The following is a 16,925-nucleotide window of genomic DNA, read 5'->3' on the forward strand; positions in this document are numbered from 1 at the left end:
CACATACCTCTTGTTGATGAAGTTCTGGCAAATGTATTCGTTTGTTTTTCAGTCTTTAATCTTCGAGGGTGTTCGATGATGTCCTTTATCGAACTACCATGCCCTAATCCTACTCCTAGACTTGAATTTAGTACACTAGAAATCAAGATATAGTTTTGTACAACTAATATCGACAACATGCTTGAGATATCCAACTTGTGAGTTCGACCGAGCGATGCTCGAATAAATGTGAGTTAAAAAATTTATGTACGGAATGTTCTTATTTCTCATCATTCTTTAATTGGGTTGTAAGTTGTTTTTCTGCAGGTTCTATACGGGTGGGTTCTAACAGTCTATATGAGTACTTATTGTATTTATAGATGATCACAATATGGATGATTTGGGAAGATAAGTGCTCCCTAATCTTCCAAAATTTGAATCCAAACAAAACTATTACTATTGCAGAGATTTTACTCCTTTTAAACCAATGTAATCAAGAGAGAAATAATTCCTTTTCCCTTCTGCATACTCTAATTAGGTTAGGATTTATCATCGGATCCACCAAATAGAAATGTTGATAAAGTAAATATAAACGCTTTTTAATTAAAGACGTAGGACAAACTGGAATTGGACTAGCCGTTCAATATTTTACAAGAGCTTGTTATGGAGCAAGAAAAAAACATGTTGATAGAGGATTAATTCCAGATCAAAAGGTGAAGCAGTAGGGATTTCTTGCTTTGAAGGAAGCTATAATTTAGATTACTAATTTGGGCTACGTAAGGGTGGTGTTTGAGTCTGATAATGAGCTTTTGATTAAGTTTGCTAATAAAAAGTAACCCAATATTCACTTGTAAAACCGTGGTCTTATTCGTGACATTAAATTTCTTTTACAATAATAGATTTTAAACATGTAAGACTGTTAAGCGTCAACAAAATGGCACCACATATAATTCAGGTTAGAAAACTAAAGCTAGTGGTACTGATTTTGAGTTTCATGAAATTTTCCTCCAAACATTCTAGGATGTAAGGACAAACAAACTATTCATGCTTGATTTTTAATAAATGATTTTCTCGTATATAACAAAAAAAAGAAGAAAAAAACTCTTCAGATCCAAAAACAAAATTTTCCCAAATTAGGATTCATTTGTCCAACTTAGGCACCCCGGCTACGATGAGGTCGGGTCAAAAGTATGTGGCACTTCTTAATTTATCGACACATATGAAAATTGGTTTCAAAACTAAAAAGTCGGCTACTTTTTTTCTCAAAACGATACAAAAATTTAGCTTCCTAAAAACTAGCCCATTCTAAATCCCTGAAAAACGTCCCGACTACTTTTTTTTGACACCTATTAAACATAAAAAGCTTCCCCTTCGAATCTCCTTAACCGTTCTACTTTTTGAGAAGTAGGAAGCGAAAAAAGAAAATAGATAAACAGTTGGGTAATAAAATTGGTTTTCAAGTTTTCCTATTTCGTAAAACATGCCAGCATTTAATGAAGGATCACATACTTGAAGTATGTGGCCCGACCAAATCGTAGCCGCACCGCTGAAAAATTAAAAACAGTGACCGGCTCTTAAGCCTGGCATTTTTAGGGGCCACTCAAAACAAAAGGAATTAGGGGCCAATAATAAAACAAAAATGGATCACCCAAACGTAAATTGAAGCCAACCCTTATCTTGCGTAATTTGTAATGACAAAATTACCCTCACATAATCGGTAGATAATAGAGTATTTGGTTCCTCCGATTACAATTAGTAGATCAAATATGGAGTGTTGGTCCGACTGTAATGGGGTGATGTAATTGAAGGAAAATTGTTTCATTTTTTTTTATTTTCATTTTTTCATTTTTGAGTTATAGAGAAGAAGAAGAAGAAGGGGAAAAAAAGGAAAAACCATTTTTTCTTAAATAAACAACAAAAATGGATGGATATGAAGAAGAAGGTGAGAATCATCATGAAGAACATAATGTTGAAGGTTCACTACCGTTTAGAGAAGACGATTCTGTTATATGTTGAATGATCCAAATTTTTGTGGAGAGGAAGCCCTAGACGACGCTTTCATGGAAGAAAACGGAGAATCACCCGAGATCGAAGCTAATGATGCATCAAACATACATGTATTGTGTTAAGAAACTCAAATACCCACTTTGAATGCGTTTGTAAACAAGAAAACTCGATTCCTTCATGCATTGAATGTCATGAACTACCCAGAATCGGTAGATAATGTATATACATATATACCGAATATAACATACTGAGTACCAAATATGTACATTCGGTAGTTCCAAGATAGTAGATTACTGCCGAATATGCGAAAACCCCCAAATTGATTTTCCAAAATATCTACACTCGGTAGTTATGTATAGTATATTTACTACCGATTATAATAATGGACCCAAAAACAAATTCCTCAAAAATTATAAAACTCAGTATTCTTTATCTTTTACAATCTGTAATATTGTAAAATTATCTAACTACCAAATATATTATTGGCCCAAAAATAAAATTTTCGCAAACTTGTAAAAAATGTAATTCTTCATCTTTGAAAATCAGAAGTATATTAATTTTGTTGTCTTCTGATTCTTGATATTCGGGTGTTGTACTATATATTTATCTTCCGATTATTCCTTTTTTTGTACTCAGTTAACTGTCTACATTTTTATATTGAAATCGGTTGTTTGAGGTAAACAATATTCTATCGATTATGGAATAATCGGTAGGAAAACTTACTACATGGATTCCGATTATTATAGTAAAACTTGTTGGTTCCTCATGCAGGACGTTGTAGCGTTTGTTGATGATTTATATTTGAGCCCGATACTTCCCTACGCTATGCAAACGATTTGGTATACTCATTACTATTCTTTCATTTTTTTCCTTCAAATTATGTATGTTAAATGCTTATGCTTATGATATTTGTTTTGCTATACGCGTTTAGATATTTGCAAGTAAGGCGGGGGCAAGGGAATGGCTTATGAACAAGGCAAAAGAGAAGATGTGCGTGGTAGTTCAAAACAATCATGTGGGTGAAACTCGATTTGAAATGATTTCTGAGCGAGGTGGGAAGCGAAAGAGTCACAAGGGAAAGAATAGTAAGTACGTAAGGAACACAGAGAGGAAATATCGAAGCAATACAAAGAAGATGGGATTCCCATTTAAGGTTGTCTTCTATATGGCCGAGGGTAGGGAAGGTAAAGAGTGGAAAATGTTTAAAGTTGATAATGGTTGTCACAACCACGATGATCCGGATACTCTAATTGGACATGTAATGGTTTCCAAGCTAAAACCAAATGAAATGGAGACGGTGAGGTCTATGCGGATCCAAAAAGCAGGTGCGATCTTAAGTAAAATAAAGGCGGACGACCCCAACAACTTGTCTTATTTGTCTACAATTAAGTCGGCCCTTACTACGATCAAAAGGACGGAATGGGATGGTAGAACGGTCATGCAACAATCAGAGTGGTTAGAGGAGTTACATGACTACATTGAGAAGGGAAGAAAAGGATGGTAAAGTGGTTCGTATTTTCTTGACACATCCCGAAATGATCCAATTGGCTCAATGCTTTCATCAAATTTTGTTGATAGATGCTACTTATAAGACAAACAAATATAACATGCCGTCGTTGAACATTGCTTGCCACACTTCGGACAAAAACACGTTTACGGTTGCATGGGGTTTAATGGATCATGAGAACAATGTGAGTTTCAAGTGTTTAGGGACAAGTGTGATGCTTTCTTAGCAATTTTCTTCTTTCCACCTTCTCCTCCTTTTTTAGGTTTTTTGGTACCACTTGGTTGTCCTTCTTCTTGGGTACCACTTGGTTGTCCTTCTTCTTGTACTCTTGGCACTGGATTAATTATTTCAATTTCATGTTGGGGTGTAACTAGTGGAGCACTTGGTTCTACACCTTGTTCACTGCCTTGTGGAGCAGTTGGTTTTTCACCTTGTTGAGCACTTGGTTCTGCACCTTGTTGATTGTCTTGTGGAGCACTTGGTTCTACAACTTGTTGAGCACTTGAATTTCCCTTGGCACTCCTTTCTCTCCTAGCACTAGCTGACAATTTCTTACTCCTTCTCAACGAGGCCCTAATTCGCCTGTTTTGTGGGCTTGTTTAGCTCAACTTTGCCTAAACAACAAAATAAGGAACAACGTTTACAAACTATACAATCGGAAGAAAAAGTACACAAATAAAACCCGAACGTAAACAATCGGAAGTAAAAGGCAACATTATGTTTCCGAGTACATCACACTCGGAAGATAAACAAATGTATTTGTTACCGAATATTCATCAATTAGAGTTCAAGAAACTCTAAGTTGTTCAGCCTATATAATCGAAAGTAATTATTAATATTTTCTACCGAATGCAATATGGCCCCAAAATTATTTCAGTTTCAACATTTTACAATCGGAAGTATATCACATTATATTCTCTTCTGAATATATACTGTCCCCAAAATGGGATTTTGCCTAAATCACAATCTATGAGAATTTTTCAAAATACATATTCGGTAGTAAGTGTACCTCCGATTACTGTGTCTCCACATCAACATATTCGGAAGTCAAAAAATTATCTAACCTACCGATTATATCCATTTTATTCACAAGAAGATATGACCAATCATATTCGGAAGTTACACTATAAATCCATCTTCCGAATACTGTCTATATTCTTAAGAAATGAAGAAAACGACTATATTCGGAAGTTAATAAGCATGCATATCTCCCGACTCTGGGTAAATAACCAAAAACCCTAGAATTTTTTCATCGAATCGTCGAATTAAAGCGATATAAACCTAAAAAAATGATAGAATCTTTACCTAATTGGGGCCATTTGAAGTTTCCGGAGTGTTTGACTATTAGATTCACCACCACCAATTACATCCGCGACTGCATCTTCTTCGCATTCTTCGCCAGTTTCAGTAACAATTTGTTTCTTTGTTGTTGCAATTCCAATTTTTGGATAGACACCGCGAGCAACGTTTTAGTTCGAGCTCTTTGGGGTTCATTAGTTATACCCATCGTTTTATAAAAATAATCGTCGATGTTTGATTTGGTGATTCGCGACGACTACGATGTTTTGATTTGACGAACGAGGGAAAAGAAGTTTTTCCTCCACAATCAGGAGTAAGTGAGAAGAGGAAGAACAAGGGTTCAAATGTGTTTGATTAGGTTTTAATTGGTTTTATTAATGGAAGGTCAAATATGTAACTTCAAAATCCTATAGGTATCCCTGCTAAGTGCCCTTAGATGGGTGTAAATTGTTGACCCCTAATTCCTTTTGAGTGGCCCACAAAAATGCCACAAAATGCCACGCTCTTAAGATGCGGCGAGAAAATTGGATGGGCCACATATTCCTACGAAGTGGCCCGTAGCTGTTCCGCAAATTAGGTCCACTTGAGAACCCCACATATTCCTAGGAATTACGGGTTACTAGTTTCTGAGAATTTCTGTAGCATGGTAAATTTGAACTACTGCCAGTAGTTTGTTTTCCAATGCAAGTGGTGTGGAAATAAACCCACCAGTATAATTTCACCGTCTTTCTTCTTCCTCGTTCCAAGACTAGGGTTTCAAAAATCATTCGACTTTCACCACCCTCATCAACCCCATCAGCTCAATGTCGATCCCTCTGGAGTTATATCCGAGCCAAGATGATCTCCTCTATGAAGAAGAAATTCTCAGAAATCCCTTCAGTCTAAAGCTATGGTGGAGATATCTAATTGCTCGCAATGAATCTCCCTTCAAAAAAAGGTCAGTAATTTATGAACGAGCTTTAAAAGCTTTACCTGGTAGTTACAAACTCTGGTATGCTTATCTAAGAGAACGATTAGAGATAGTACGAAATCTGCCTGTAACGCATTCTCAGCATGAGAGTTTGAACAATACATTCGAAAGAGCTTTAGTTACTATGCATAAGATGCCAAAGATTTGGGTAATGTATTTGCAAACCCTAACTGAACAGAAACTAGTAACCCGTACTCGTAGAACTTTTGATAGAGCATTATGTGCATTACCAGTGACCCAACATGATAGAATTTGGGGACCTTATCTGTATTTTGTGAGTCAGAGAGGGATTCCGATTGAGACTTCACTTAGGGTTTATAGGAGGTATTTGAAATTCGATCCGACTCATATTGAAGATTTTATTGAGTTTTTGGTGAATTCTGAGTTATGGCAAGAAGCTGCTGAAAGATTAGCTGGGGTTTTGAATGATGATAGGTTTTATAGTATTAAAGGGAAGACGAAACATCAGTTGTGGCTTGAATTGTGTAATTTGCTTACTAGTCATGCAACAGAGGTGTCAGGTTTGAAAGTTGATGCAATTATTAGAGGTGGGATTAGGAAGTTTACTGATGAGGTTGGTAGGTTGTGGACATCTTTGGCGGATTATTATATTCGTAGAGGGTTGTTTGAGAAGGCGAGGGATGTATTTGAGGAGGGAATGACCACTGTGGTAACCGTTAGAGATTTCAGTGTGATTTTTGATGGGTATTCTCGATTTGAAGAGAGTGTACTTGCTGCACATATGGAGTCATTAGATATTGGTGATGAAGAAGAAAATAATCAGGATAAGGAAGAGAAAGATGAACGTTTTGATACTAAAGTTTCATTAGCTAAGTTTACATACAAAACTCTTCATGGGTTTTGGTGTAATGATGATAATGATGTTGATTTGAGGTTAGCTCGACTAGAACATCTTATGGATAGAAGGCCTGAGCTTGCTAACAGTGTTCTTCTGCGGCAAAATCCTCATAATGTTGAACAATGGCATAGAAGGGTTAAGCTCTTCGAGGGTAATCCGACAAAGCAAATACTGACGTTCACTGAAGCTGTAAGAACTGTGGATCCCATGAAAGCTGTTGGTAAGCCTCACACTCTATGGATTTCTTTCGCCAAGCTGTATGTAGAGCACAACGATATTGCAAATGCAAGAGTGATCTTTGATAAGGCAGTGCAAGTTAATTACAAAACGGTAGATAATCTGGCCAGTGTTTGGTGTGAATGGGCCGAAATGGAACTGAAGCACAAAAACTTGGAAGGAGCACGGGAGCTAATGAGACGTGCAACAGCAGAGCCTTCAGTGGAGGTTAAACGGAGAGGTAACCATCATATTACATGTTAAGCGCTTTTGGTTCTTCTGCTATATACTTTTGGCAAATTGGTATTTATGTAGTTCAGTTTTTTTTTGACATTCTCTAAGAGCTATAGCTGCTGAGCTGCAATCCTTTTTAATAAGACCTCATAATGGATGGATTTTCTAGCTTTTCCTATTCACCTATTTTTTATCTACAATATTTTTAGAGCATGGGTGTGACCGTGTGAGTCGGATGAAAAATCTTCTTAAACATGGGTTTTGTAAACAAAGCTGGAACATTGTGTGTTTACGATACACATTCTGGTAAACTTGGAACTAGCATCATTTGACATTTCAAATGAATCACAAAGGTGGACAATTCAAACTGTTGTGTTATTTAATTGCCTGTTGATATTGACTAAATTTTCCTTCTATAAAATAAACTGACTAACCTTTTATGTAAGAAAGAAAATTCAGTTGGTAATGGCTGATGCAGTGGTATAGCTCTGTTTTTGTCTCCATTTTCTTTTGCACGATTATGGTTGAGTTTCTCGTTGCATCTCATATGGTTGGACAATTGCATGTGTGAAATGCATGCATTATCATATGTAGGATGTTCCTCTCTAGGTGATAATTTGTACTAATTTTTAACTTTTTTGTTTTCGCAGTTGCTGCTGATGGTAATGAACCAGTGCAGATGAAGTTGCATAAATCCGTGAGGTTGTGGACCTTGTATGTGGATCTAGAGGAGGGTTTGGGAACTCTGGAGTCCACCCGTGCAGTGTATGAGCGGATACTCGATTTGAAAATAGCTACACCACAAATTATAATAAATTATGCAAGTTTATTGGAGGTATGTGATTTATAAATAATTAGCTGCTATATTCTTTGTTTTTCCTTAATGTTTTAACTAACAACCAAAATTGATTTTCTGACTTCTGCAGGAGCATAGATACTTCGAGGATGCGTTTAAAGTTTATGAAAGAGGAGTCAAGATATTTAAATATCCACACGTTAAGGATATTTGGGTCACATATCTCTCCAAATTTGTCAAACGATACGGAAAATCAAAGTTGGAAAGGGCAAGGGAGTTGTTTGAGCAAGCAGTTGAAATGGTATGTGGCAGTAACACCCCCCATCATTGTGTCATAGTCTATTTGGTTTCGTCTTTTCTGCTCTACTTGCTTGTATCCTGTTTTCTGGTATTAAAGTTTACATTTTATCCTTTTCTAAATTTGTTTCTTTATGCGTATCTTGAAAGCATGTGGTAAATTGTTTTTAGGGGAGAGATTTTCTTTTGTCGGAGACCTTCACGTGTTTTAAGAAAAAAATCATTTTAATACTTATCTGCGATTCCTGAATACGTGGTAATCTCATCTTATGGATTTGGAGGAGACTGCTTTCCAAATTCCTGAATTCTTATTTGATTTGCGGCAATCCACATATCTTAATATTTATTTCATTGAATGGTTTGTTTTTCCAAAGTTCCTCATTTCTTTTGAGAGTCTATGGATAAGTTACCAGTGTAAGTCAATCTGTGTCCATTTTTCCCACACTGGCATTCCTGCCAGGTGGATCTCTGTTCTTAATTCTGTATGCGTGGATACTAATTACTTAGTTTTGTTCTCTTTTTTTAGGCCCCTGCTGATAATGCGAAGCCACTGTATTTGCAATATGCAAAACTAGAAGAGGAACACGGTCTTGCTAAGCGCGCGATGAAAGTCTATGACCAAGCAGCAAAAGCTTTACCTGACAAGGAGAAGCTGCAAATGTATGAGATTTACATAGCCCGCGCCGCGGAGTTTTTTGGTGTTCCTAAAACAAGGGAGATATATGAGGTTGGTTGTTTTCCTTGTAGAACTTCAGCTACACAAAATTCATCATATATGTTTCTCTCATTTGGTTTAATTTGCAATTTGCAGCAAGCCATAGAATCTGGGTTGCCAAGTGAAGATGTCAAGACTATGTGCATGAAATATGCAGACCTTGAGAAGAGTTTAGGAGAAATTGATCGCGCTCGTGCTATATACATTTTCTCATCACAGTTTGCTGATCCACGATCAGACAATGATTTCTGGAGTAGATGGCATGATTTTGAGGTGCAGCACGGGAATGAGGATACATTCAGAGAAATGCTTCGAATAAAGAGGAGTGTTTCTGCTAGTTACAGCCAGGTTAGTACTTCATCTACATTGATGAAATAATATTGAATGGTTGCATGTCTTGTGGCTCCTATCATTCACATGTTGGTTTTTGTGGCACACGTCTTGGCGTTGTTTCTTTTCTTTCGATGTAGGTCTATCTATTGTTTCTCCAGTTTTGTGTACTCAAGTCTTCTGACTTTCATCTTCCACCTGCAGACTCATTTCATTCTCCCAGAGAATTTAATGCAGAAGGATTCAAGGTTGAACCTTGAGGAAACTGTGGACACACTCAAACGTGCTGGAGTCCCCGAAGATGAAATGGCTAACCTTGAGAGGCAGTTAGCACCTGCAGCTCAAGATAACAGTACTAGAAGACTGGGTTTTGTAAGTGCAGGAGTTGAATCACAATCTGGTGTCATCCGTACACCAGATGGTGGGAGGAAGGTTGTTGCAGACCAGGATGCGATTGAATTACCTGAAGATGATGATGAGGAGGAGGGCGATAAAGAAGTTGAAATCGCACAAAGAGATGTCCCTGCTGCGGTGTTTGGGGATTTGGCACAGAAGGTAGCAGAGGAGGTGGGTGAAGATGGGGATGCCAGAAAGAGGGAGAGTGACAGCAAACTTGGCGCCCTTGAAAGAATGAAGAGGCACAAGAAGGGGTAGGTTTCTCCGTTTTGTCTCTAGTTTTCTGGAGCATGAGCGACCACCCAGTCCTGTTATTCAAAAGTTTCCGGAGCACCAAGTGACTACCCAGTTCTGTTGGTGTCTTTTGAACTATTGCTTCCATATTGAGCAGAAAATGTATGTACATAAACGTGGAAGTATGTGTTGTACATCAAGGTTTGCCTCAGGCCTCGACAATTTTACAAGTTTAAGTTTTGTACCGGTAACTAGCCAAGGGTTTCCCTTGTTGCAAAAGTTGTTTATCTTTGATCCAGTCCACTTCGATCCTTTTCCAAGGGGTGTTCATCACTATTTTGAACCAACCACCTGCTTGTATTAAAGTTACCCAGAACGAACACCTTTTAACTATCAGCGATTTAGAGGGTACAAAGGTTGTCCTGATTTTTTTTTTAATCAAATGAAACCTCTGAAATAGACCAGTTTTATTGCTCCAAAATTGCTCGCAAATACGCGTACTCCAGGGAATCTCCATTAGGACAATGAGGAAGATTCATTCACCGACAAAAAAAAAACAAAGACAGCTTAATTATTTGTTGCCACTAATCATTTCTTGATACTAGTAGGATCATATCAGATCAGAAATATAGATAGAGAAAGAAGGCCAGATTAAAATTAGAGCTAGTTTAAATCAAGAAGATGGTGGTGTTGGGTTGTTCCTAACATGACTCCCTATCCGAACAACAATTCCATCAATATCACGAACATATCCAACTTTTTGTCCCCAAACTTTCTCTTCAGGCTCATGAACTGGTATTGCCCCATTCTCTACTGCTCTCTTAAAAGCAGTGTTGGGGTATATATTTAAAAACATAGTTTTGTAATAATATGTCAAAGTTAGAGAGATAGTATGGTGGCATTGTTTTGAGCTCACACACTATAGGCATGGGTTTAATTCCCACCCCACACAATTTCACTAGGGTATATACTATTTATACTATATATTATATTACATTAGTCCGGGAGCGGGGCCTTGGGGGTCTTGGGAGGTCTGCTGATCCAGAAACAATTTTTTTGCTGTTTTTAACTTAAATTTTCAAAACGTATTAAGATAATTATATCATGATTAATTACAGTTAATGTTGAAATTTTAATACGGCCGTTTTTTTGCTGTTACAAAGAAATTTAATTGGCATTTAATCGAAAATTAATTTTCCATTAATTCCATTGATTCTTTTTGATTATAAAAAAAAAAAAAAAACTGGTTTCTGGAAGAAAATATATAGAACGTTATTTTTATTTCGTCAAGTTTTTCTGAGCAAGTGTTGTTGAAAGAGTTATTATTGATTCGATTTCTCAGTGCAGAGAAATCGAAAGAGATAAGCTGTTTTATCCCATAGGGTTTCGACAAAAAACTGACTGCTAGCACAATCAAGAGGCAGAGTCGCGAAACACCTTAAAGATAGCGACCTAGTACGCGACTCAGCGGTTTCTTTGTGTAATTTGATTATAGTGCTTTGTTTCCAACAATTTTAAGGTGTACGTTTCTGCTATGGAGAATGAAAAGAAGCGCGTTGATGATACCAACAAGCCTTTCAAATTTGAAGGGTTGCATTTCAGAAGATGGAAGCTGAAGATGTTCTTTTATCTCAAACTGATGAAGTTGCATATGATTGTGTCGAGTGTTCATCCTGGAACCCTGGAACCTGCTGCTGATAAGACTGCTGCTGTTGCTGCTGGCGGTGGTGCTGCTACAGATCCACCTCCTACCGGTGGTGTTGAAGAAGTTGTTTCTCAAACTCCCGAGGAAAAACAAAAGGCCATCGACAAATGGATCGATAATGACTTTGATTGCAAAAACTACATTCTTAATGCATTATCTGACGATTTATATGAGTATTATTCAACTTTTGAAACTGCTAAAGATGTATGGGATGCATTACAGAAAAAATATGACACCGAGGAAGCGGGTTCAAAGAAATATGCTGTGAGCCGGTATGTGAGATACCAAATGGTGGATGATAGATCAGTTGTTGCACAGGCTCATGAACTTCAAAAAATTTACCACGAAATTGTGGCCGAAGGTATGAAAACTGATGAACAATTTCAAGTTTCTGTAATGATTGACAAGTTACCACCTAGCTGGAAAGATTTTCGTAATACTTTGCGTCACAAGACTAAAGAATTTTCTCTTGAAAGTTTGATTGTTAAGCTCAGGGTTGAGGAAGAAGCTCGGAAACAAGATAAGAAGGAAGAGATTCTCATTGTTTCTAACAATAAGACTCATCCGAATTTAAAACCTAAGAAAAGGGATATGAAACCTAACCCGAACCAGAAGAAAGGAGGAAGGCCTAATCAAAACAAGAACCAACACCCATCGAAAAATGGACAGAATTCCCATTCTGAATTTCTTTGTTATATCTGTAATAAACCAAACCACATGGCTAGGAATTGCAGATTTAACAAGGAAAAGAATAACGCACAAGCTAATGCTGTGGGTGACGTTATAATTGCCATGGTCTCTGATCCAGAGTTCTACATGGTTGGTGGATCTGATGGGTGGTGGATAGACAGTGGTGCTTCGCGTCATTGTTGTTTTGATAGGTCCATGTTTAAGACTTATGCTGAAACCAAGGACAAGAAAGTGTTATTGGGAGACTCCCACAGCACTATGGTGAAAGGTTCTGGTACGGTAGAGTTGAAGTTTACTTCTGGGAAGACACTCATGCTGAAAGATGTCCTTCACACTCCAGAAATGAGAAAGAACCTTGTTTCCGGCTATCTTCTCAACAAGGCTGGGTTGTATCAAACTATTGGGTCTGATATTTACACTATAACTAAGAATAAGAATTTTGTAGGAAAGGGTTATGCTACTGATGGAATGTTTAAGCTTAATGTTGATGCTATGAATAAAATTGATTCTTCTGCTTATATGGTTTGCAATTTTAATGTTTGGCATGGAAGGCTTTGTCATGTGGGTAAAAAGTTAGTAAATAACATGAGTAAGTTAGGTGTCCTCCCTGAATTTTCTGAAAATGATTTTGAAAAATGTGAATACTGTAGTCAAGCAAAAATAACCAAGACTTCACATAAATCTGTTGTAAGAGAATCGAAACCACTAGACTTAATACATTCTGATTTGTGTGAATATGAAGGTATCCTAACTAGAAATGGCAAGAGGTATATCATGACGTTCATTGATGATTGTTCTAATTATACTTATGTTTATTTGTTGAGCCATAAGAACGAAGCTATTGAAAAGTTTAAGATTTTTATTGCTGAAATTGAAAATCAATTTGGTAGGAAAATTAAGAGATTTCGTAGTGATAGAGGCACTGAATATGATTCTTCTCCTTTTACTGAAATTTATCAAACTAATGGCATTATACATGAAAGAACTGCACCATATAATCCTCAAATGAATGGGAAAGCTGAAAGAAAGAATCGTACTCTTACTGAATTGACTGTTGCTTGTTTGCTTAGCTCTGGTGCTTCTCATTGGTGGGGTGAATGTTTGCTGACTGTTTGCCATGTTTTGAACCGCATTCCTAATAATAAAACCATGATATCTCCTTATGAACTTTGGAGAAATAGAAAACCTAATGTCTCTTATTTTAGAGTTTGGGGTTGCTTAGCTTTTGTTAGAAAACCTGATCCTAAAAGACATAAGTTAGAAAGTAGAGCTTATGAATGTGTTTTTATTGGTTATGCTCAAAACAGTAAAGCTTATAGGTTCTTTGATATTAATAATAAGGTTATTATTGAATCTATTGATGTTGATTTCTTTGAAGAGAGATTTCCTTTTAAATCTAGAAATAGTGGGGGTAATAGTGGGGGTTCTTTATCTAGTGTTTTACCTAGTGCTGATTCTGAACATAGATTAGAAGAACCTAGAAGTGCAGAAACTAGGATCACTGAAGTTGAACCTAGAAGAAGTAAAAGAGCTAGGACTGACACAAGAGATCCTGATTTTGAATTTTATGCCGTAGAGGAAGAACCTTCTAATTTACAAGAGGCGTTCAGTTCTGCAGAGTCTAGTTTCTGGCAAGAAGCTGTAGATAATGAATGGGATTCTCATATGTCTAATGGAACTTGGCGTATAGTAGATTTACCTCCTGGTTGTAAGCCTATAGGTTGTAAATGGGTTTTGAAAAGGAAACTAAAACCTGATGGAACAATAGAGAAGCACAAAGCTAGACTGGTTGCTAAAGGATTTAGGCAACGAGAGAACGTAGACTTCTTTGATACTTATTCTCCTGTTACTAGATTAACATCTATACGTGTTTTGATTGCTGTTGCCGCTGCTCATAATCTTGTTATTCACCAAATGGATGTTAAAACTGCCTTTTTGAATGGTGAACTAGAAGAGGAAATTTATATGGAACAACCTGAAGGTTTTGTAATTCCTGGACAAGAACAGAAAGTATGTAAGCTAGAAAAATCCCTTTATGGTTTAAAACAAGCTCCTAAACAGTGGCATGAGAAATTTGATAATTTAATGATTTCACATAACTTCAGAATAAACGAGGGTGACAAATGCATCTATTATAAATTTGAGAATGATGTGTGTGTGATTGTTTGCTTGTATGTGGATGATTTGCTGATATTTGGTTCCAATTTATCTGTTGTCAATGAAACTAAAGGTATGCTTAGTTCGAATTTTGACATGAAAGATTTGGGTGAAGCTAGTGTAATCTTGGGAATCAAAATAACTAGAACTAGTAGTGGTATTTGTTTGGATCAATCTCACTACATTGAAAAAATTCTGAGAAAGTATGAATATTTTGATTGTAAGCCTGCTTGTACTCCGTTTGATCCTAATGTGAAATTGTTTAAGAACACTGGAGAAAGTGTTAGACAATCTGAATATGCTAGTATAATTGGAAGTCTGCGTTATGCAACTGATTGTACAAGACCAGACATTGCATATGCAGTGGGAGTTCTGTGCAGGTTTACCAGTAATCCTAGTTTGGAACACTGGGATGCTATTGAGAGGGTTATGCGGTATCTGAAAAGAACCACAAACCTAGGATTACACTATAAGAGGCATCCCGCAGTCCTTGAAGGATTTAGCGATGCTAATTGGAATACTCTTTCAGATGATTCCAAGGCCACCAGTGGATATGTTTTTACTATTGCTGGGGGCGCTGTATCTTGGAGATCAAAGAAACAGACAATTATAGCCCAATCTACGATGGAGGCTGAATTGATGGCACTAGCAGCAGCTAGTGAAGAAGCAGGATGGCTGAAGAGTCTGTTATCAGACATTCCAGTATGGGAAAAACCGATACCAGCCACTTTGATCCACTGCGATAGTACCGCGGCTATCGGAGTAGTAGAGAACTGTTATAATAACAGTAAGAATCGACAGATACGTCGAAAGCACGACACAGTTAGAGAATTTCTCACAACTGGTGTTGTTAGAGTAGATCATGTAAGGTCTGAAGGAAATATAGCTGATACTTTGACGAAAGGATTAGCAAGAGAAAAGGTATGGAATATCTCTAAAAGTATGGGACTTTTGCCCGTGAGAAGTTGAGTCATTTGTAATGGATACCCAACCTAGAAATAGGTTCAAAGGGACTAGACGAAGTTACAAATAATATGATAGAGTCATGCATTCCCATAGCATGATATCCTGAAGTGGGAAACAGGTTGAGTGTTTAAACTCTTAATGATGTCTATAGCTCTTAAGTTAAGAGTGGGATATACAGGAGTATCCTTGATAGACTCACCTATACGAATGTGAAGGTGTGGCCGCCTTCTATGAGAACTTGGGCATTTCTCTAGATCGTTCGTTAAGAAAGGGATAAGCACATGGCCCTAATGTGCAAAATTAAGAACTTTACTCTAAGATATAGTTGTGTGTGTTGTATAATCTATTATTAGTTAGAGTTCAAGACGAGAGTCACTCTAGTTACCTGATACTTAGAAAGTTCAACACTATGTAGAGGTTCAAGTCGAAAGGCACCTTTGCTTATGCACAACTGTATAGCACTTGATCAATGTTTTAAAATATAAGTGGGGGATTGTTGGGGTATATATTTAAAAACATAGTTTTGTAATAATATGCCAAAGTTAGAGAGATAGTATGGTGGCATTGTTTTGAGCTCCCACACTATAGGCATGGGTTCAATTCCCACCCCACACAATTTCACTAGGGTATATACTATTTATACTATATATTATATTACATTAGTCCGGGAGCGGGGCCTTGGGGGTCTTGGGAGGTCTGCTGATCCAGAAACAATTTTTTTGCTGTTTTTAACTTAAATTTTCAAAACGTATTAAGATAATTATATCATGATTAATTACAGTTAATGTTGAAATTTTAATACGGCCGTTTTTTTGCTGTTACAAAGAAATTTAATTGGCATTTAATCGAAAATTAATTTTCCATTAATTCCATTGATTCTTTTTGATTATAAAAAAAAAAAAAACTGGTTTCTGGAAGAAAATATATAGAACGTTATTTTTATTTCGTCAAGTTTTTCTGAGCAAGTGTTGTTGAAAGAGTTATTATTGATTCGATTTCTCAGTGCAGAGAAATCGAAAGAGATAAGCTGTTTTATCCCATAGGGTTTCGACAAAAAACTGACTGCTAGCACAATCAAGAGGCAGAGTCGCGAAACACCTTAAAGATAGCGACCTAGTACGCGACTCAGCGGTTTCTTTGTGTAATTTGATTATAGTGCTTTGTTTCCAACAAGCAGCATCCACATCTTCATGAGCAAAACACACCTCAACAGCCTCCCTTTTCTGTGCCTTTGTGTCCTGAACTTCTCCCGTTAAATCATCTGTCTCGTGCTGATGCTTTGGTGTAAACGCTATCGTAGTCTGCCCACTCTCCAATTCTACCCATCTACATAATTTCCACAAATTATAACCATCAAATTAACAACAAATCACATACTCAAAAAATAATTATTCTCAAACGAAATCCAAAGTTAGAAAGTTTTACCTGTGAGATTCATCCAACCGGCGGACATTATAACCAAAAGCGTTTGCATAAAAAGATACTGATTTTGCTACGTCTTTCACATATACAACTGTGTACGCAAATGCTGGACTCAGTTTCGAACTCATTTTTTTTCCTTAGTTCTG

General features: G+C 37.0%; 2 protein-coding genes across 2 annotated transcripts; one reads left to right on the forward strand and one right to left on the reverse strand.

Annotated features, from left to right (window-relative positions):
• Positions 1-5,595: 5,595 nt before the first annotated feature.
• On the forward strand, positions 5,596-10,140 carry LOC113321838 (pre-mRNA-splicing factor SYF1-like). The gene is made up of 6 exons (XM_026569767.1): positions 5,596-7,078; positions 7,722-7,906; positions 7,998-8,168; positions 8,691-8,891; positions 8,976-9,227; positions 9,414-10,140. The coding sequence occupies exons 1-6, from the start codon at positions 5,596-5,598 to the stop codon at positions 9,861-9,863; spliced, it is 2,742 nt and encodes a 913-aa protein (XP_026425552.1). The 3' UTR covers positions 9,864-10,140.
• A 372-nt stretch (positions 10,141-10,512) lies between these two features.
• On the reverse strand, positions 10,513-16,907 carry LOC113324770. The gene is made up of 3 exons (XM_026573059.1): positions 16,783-16,907; positions 16,535-16,683; positions 10,513-10,670 (listed from the first exon to the last, which is right to left on the reverse strand). Exons 1-3 carry the CDS (start codon positions 16,905-16,907, stop codon positions 10,513-10,515), a joined length of 432 nt encoding a protein of 143 aa, XP_026428844.1.
• Between the last annotated feature and the right edge of the window lie 18 nt (positions 16,908-16,925).

The sequence above is a fragment of the Papaver somniferum genome, chromosome 11 (genome assembly GCF_003573695.1).
Source record: "Papaver somniferum cultivar HN1 chromosome 11, ASM357369v1, whole genome shotgun sequence".
In the NCBI taxonomy this organism is placed as follows: domain Eukaryota; kingdom Viridiplantae; phylum Streptophyta; class Magnoliopsida; order Ranunculales; family Papaveraceae; genus Papaver; species Papaver somniferum.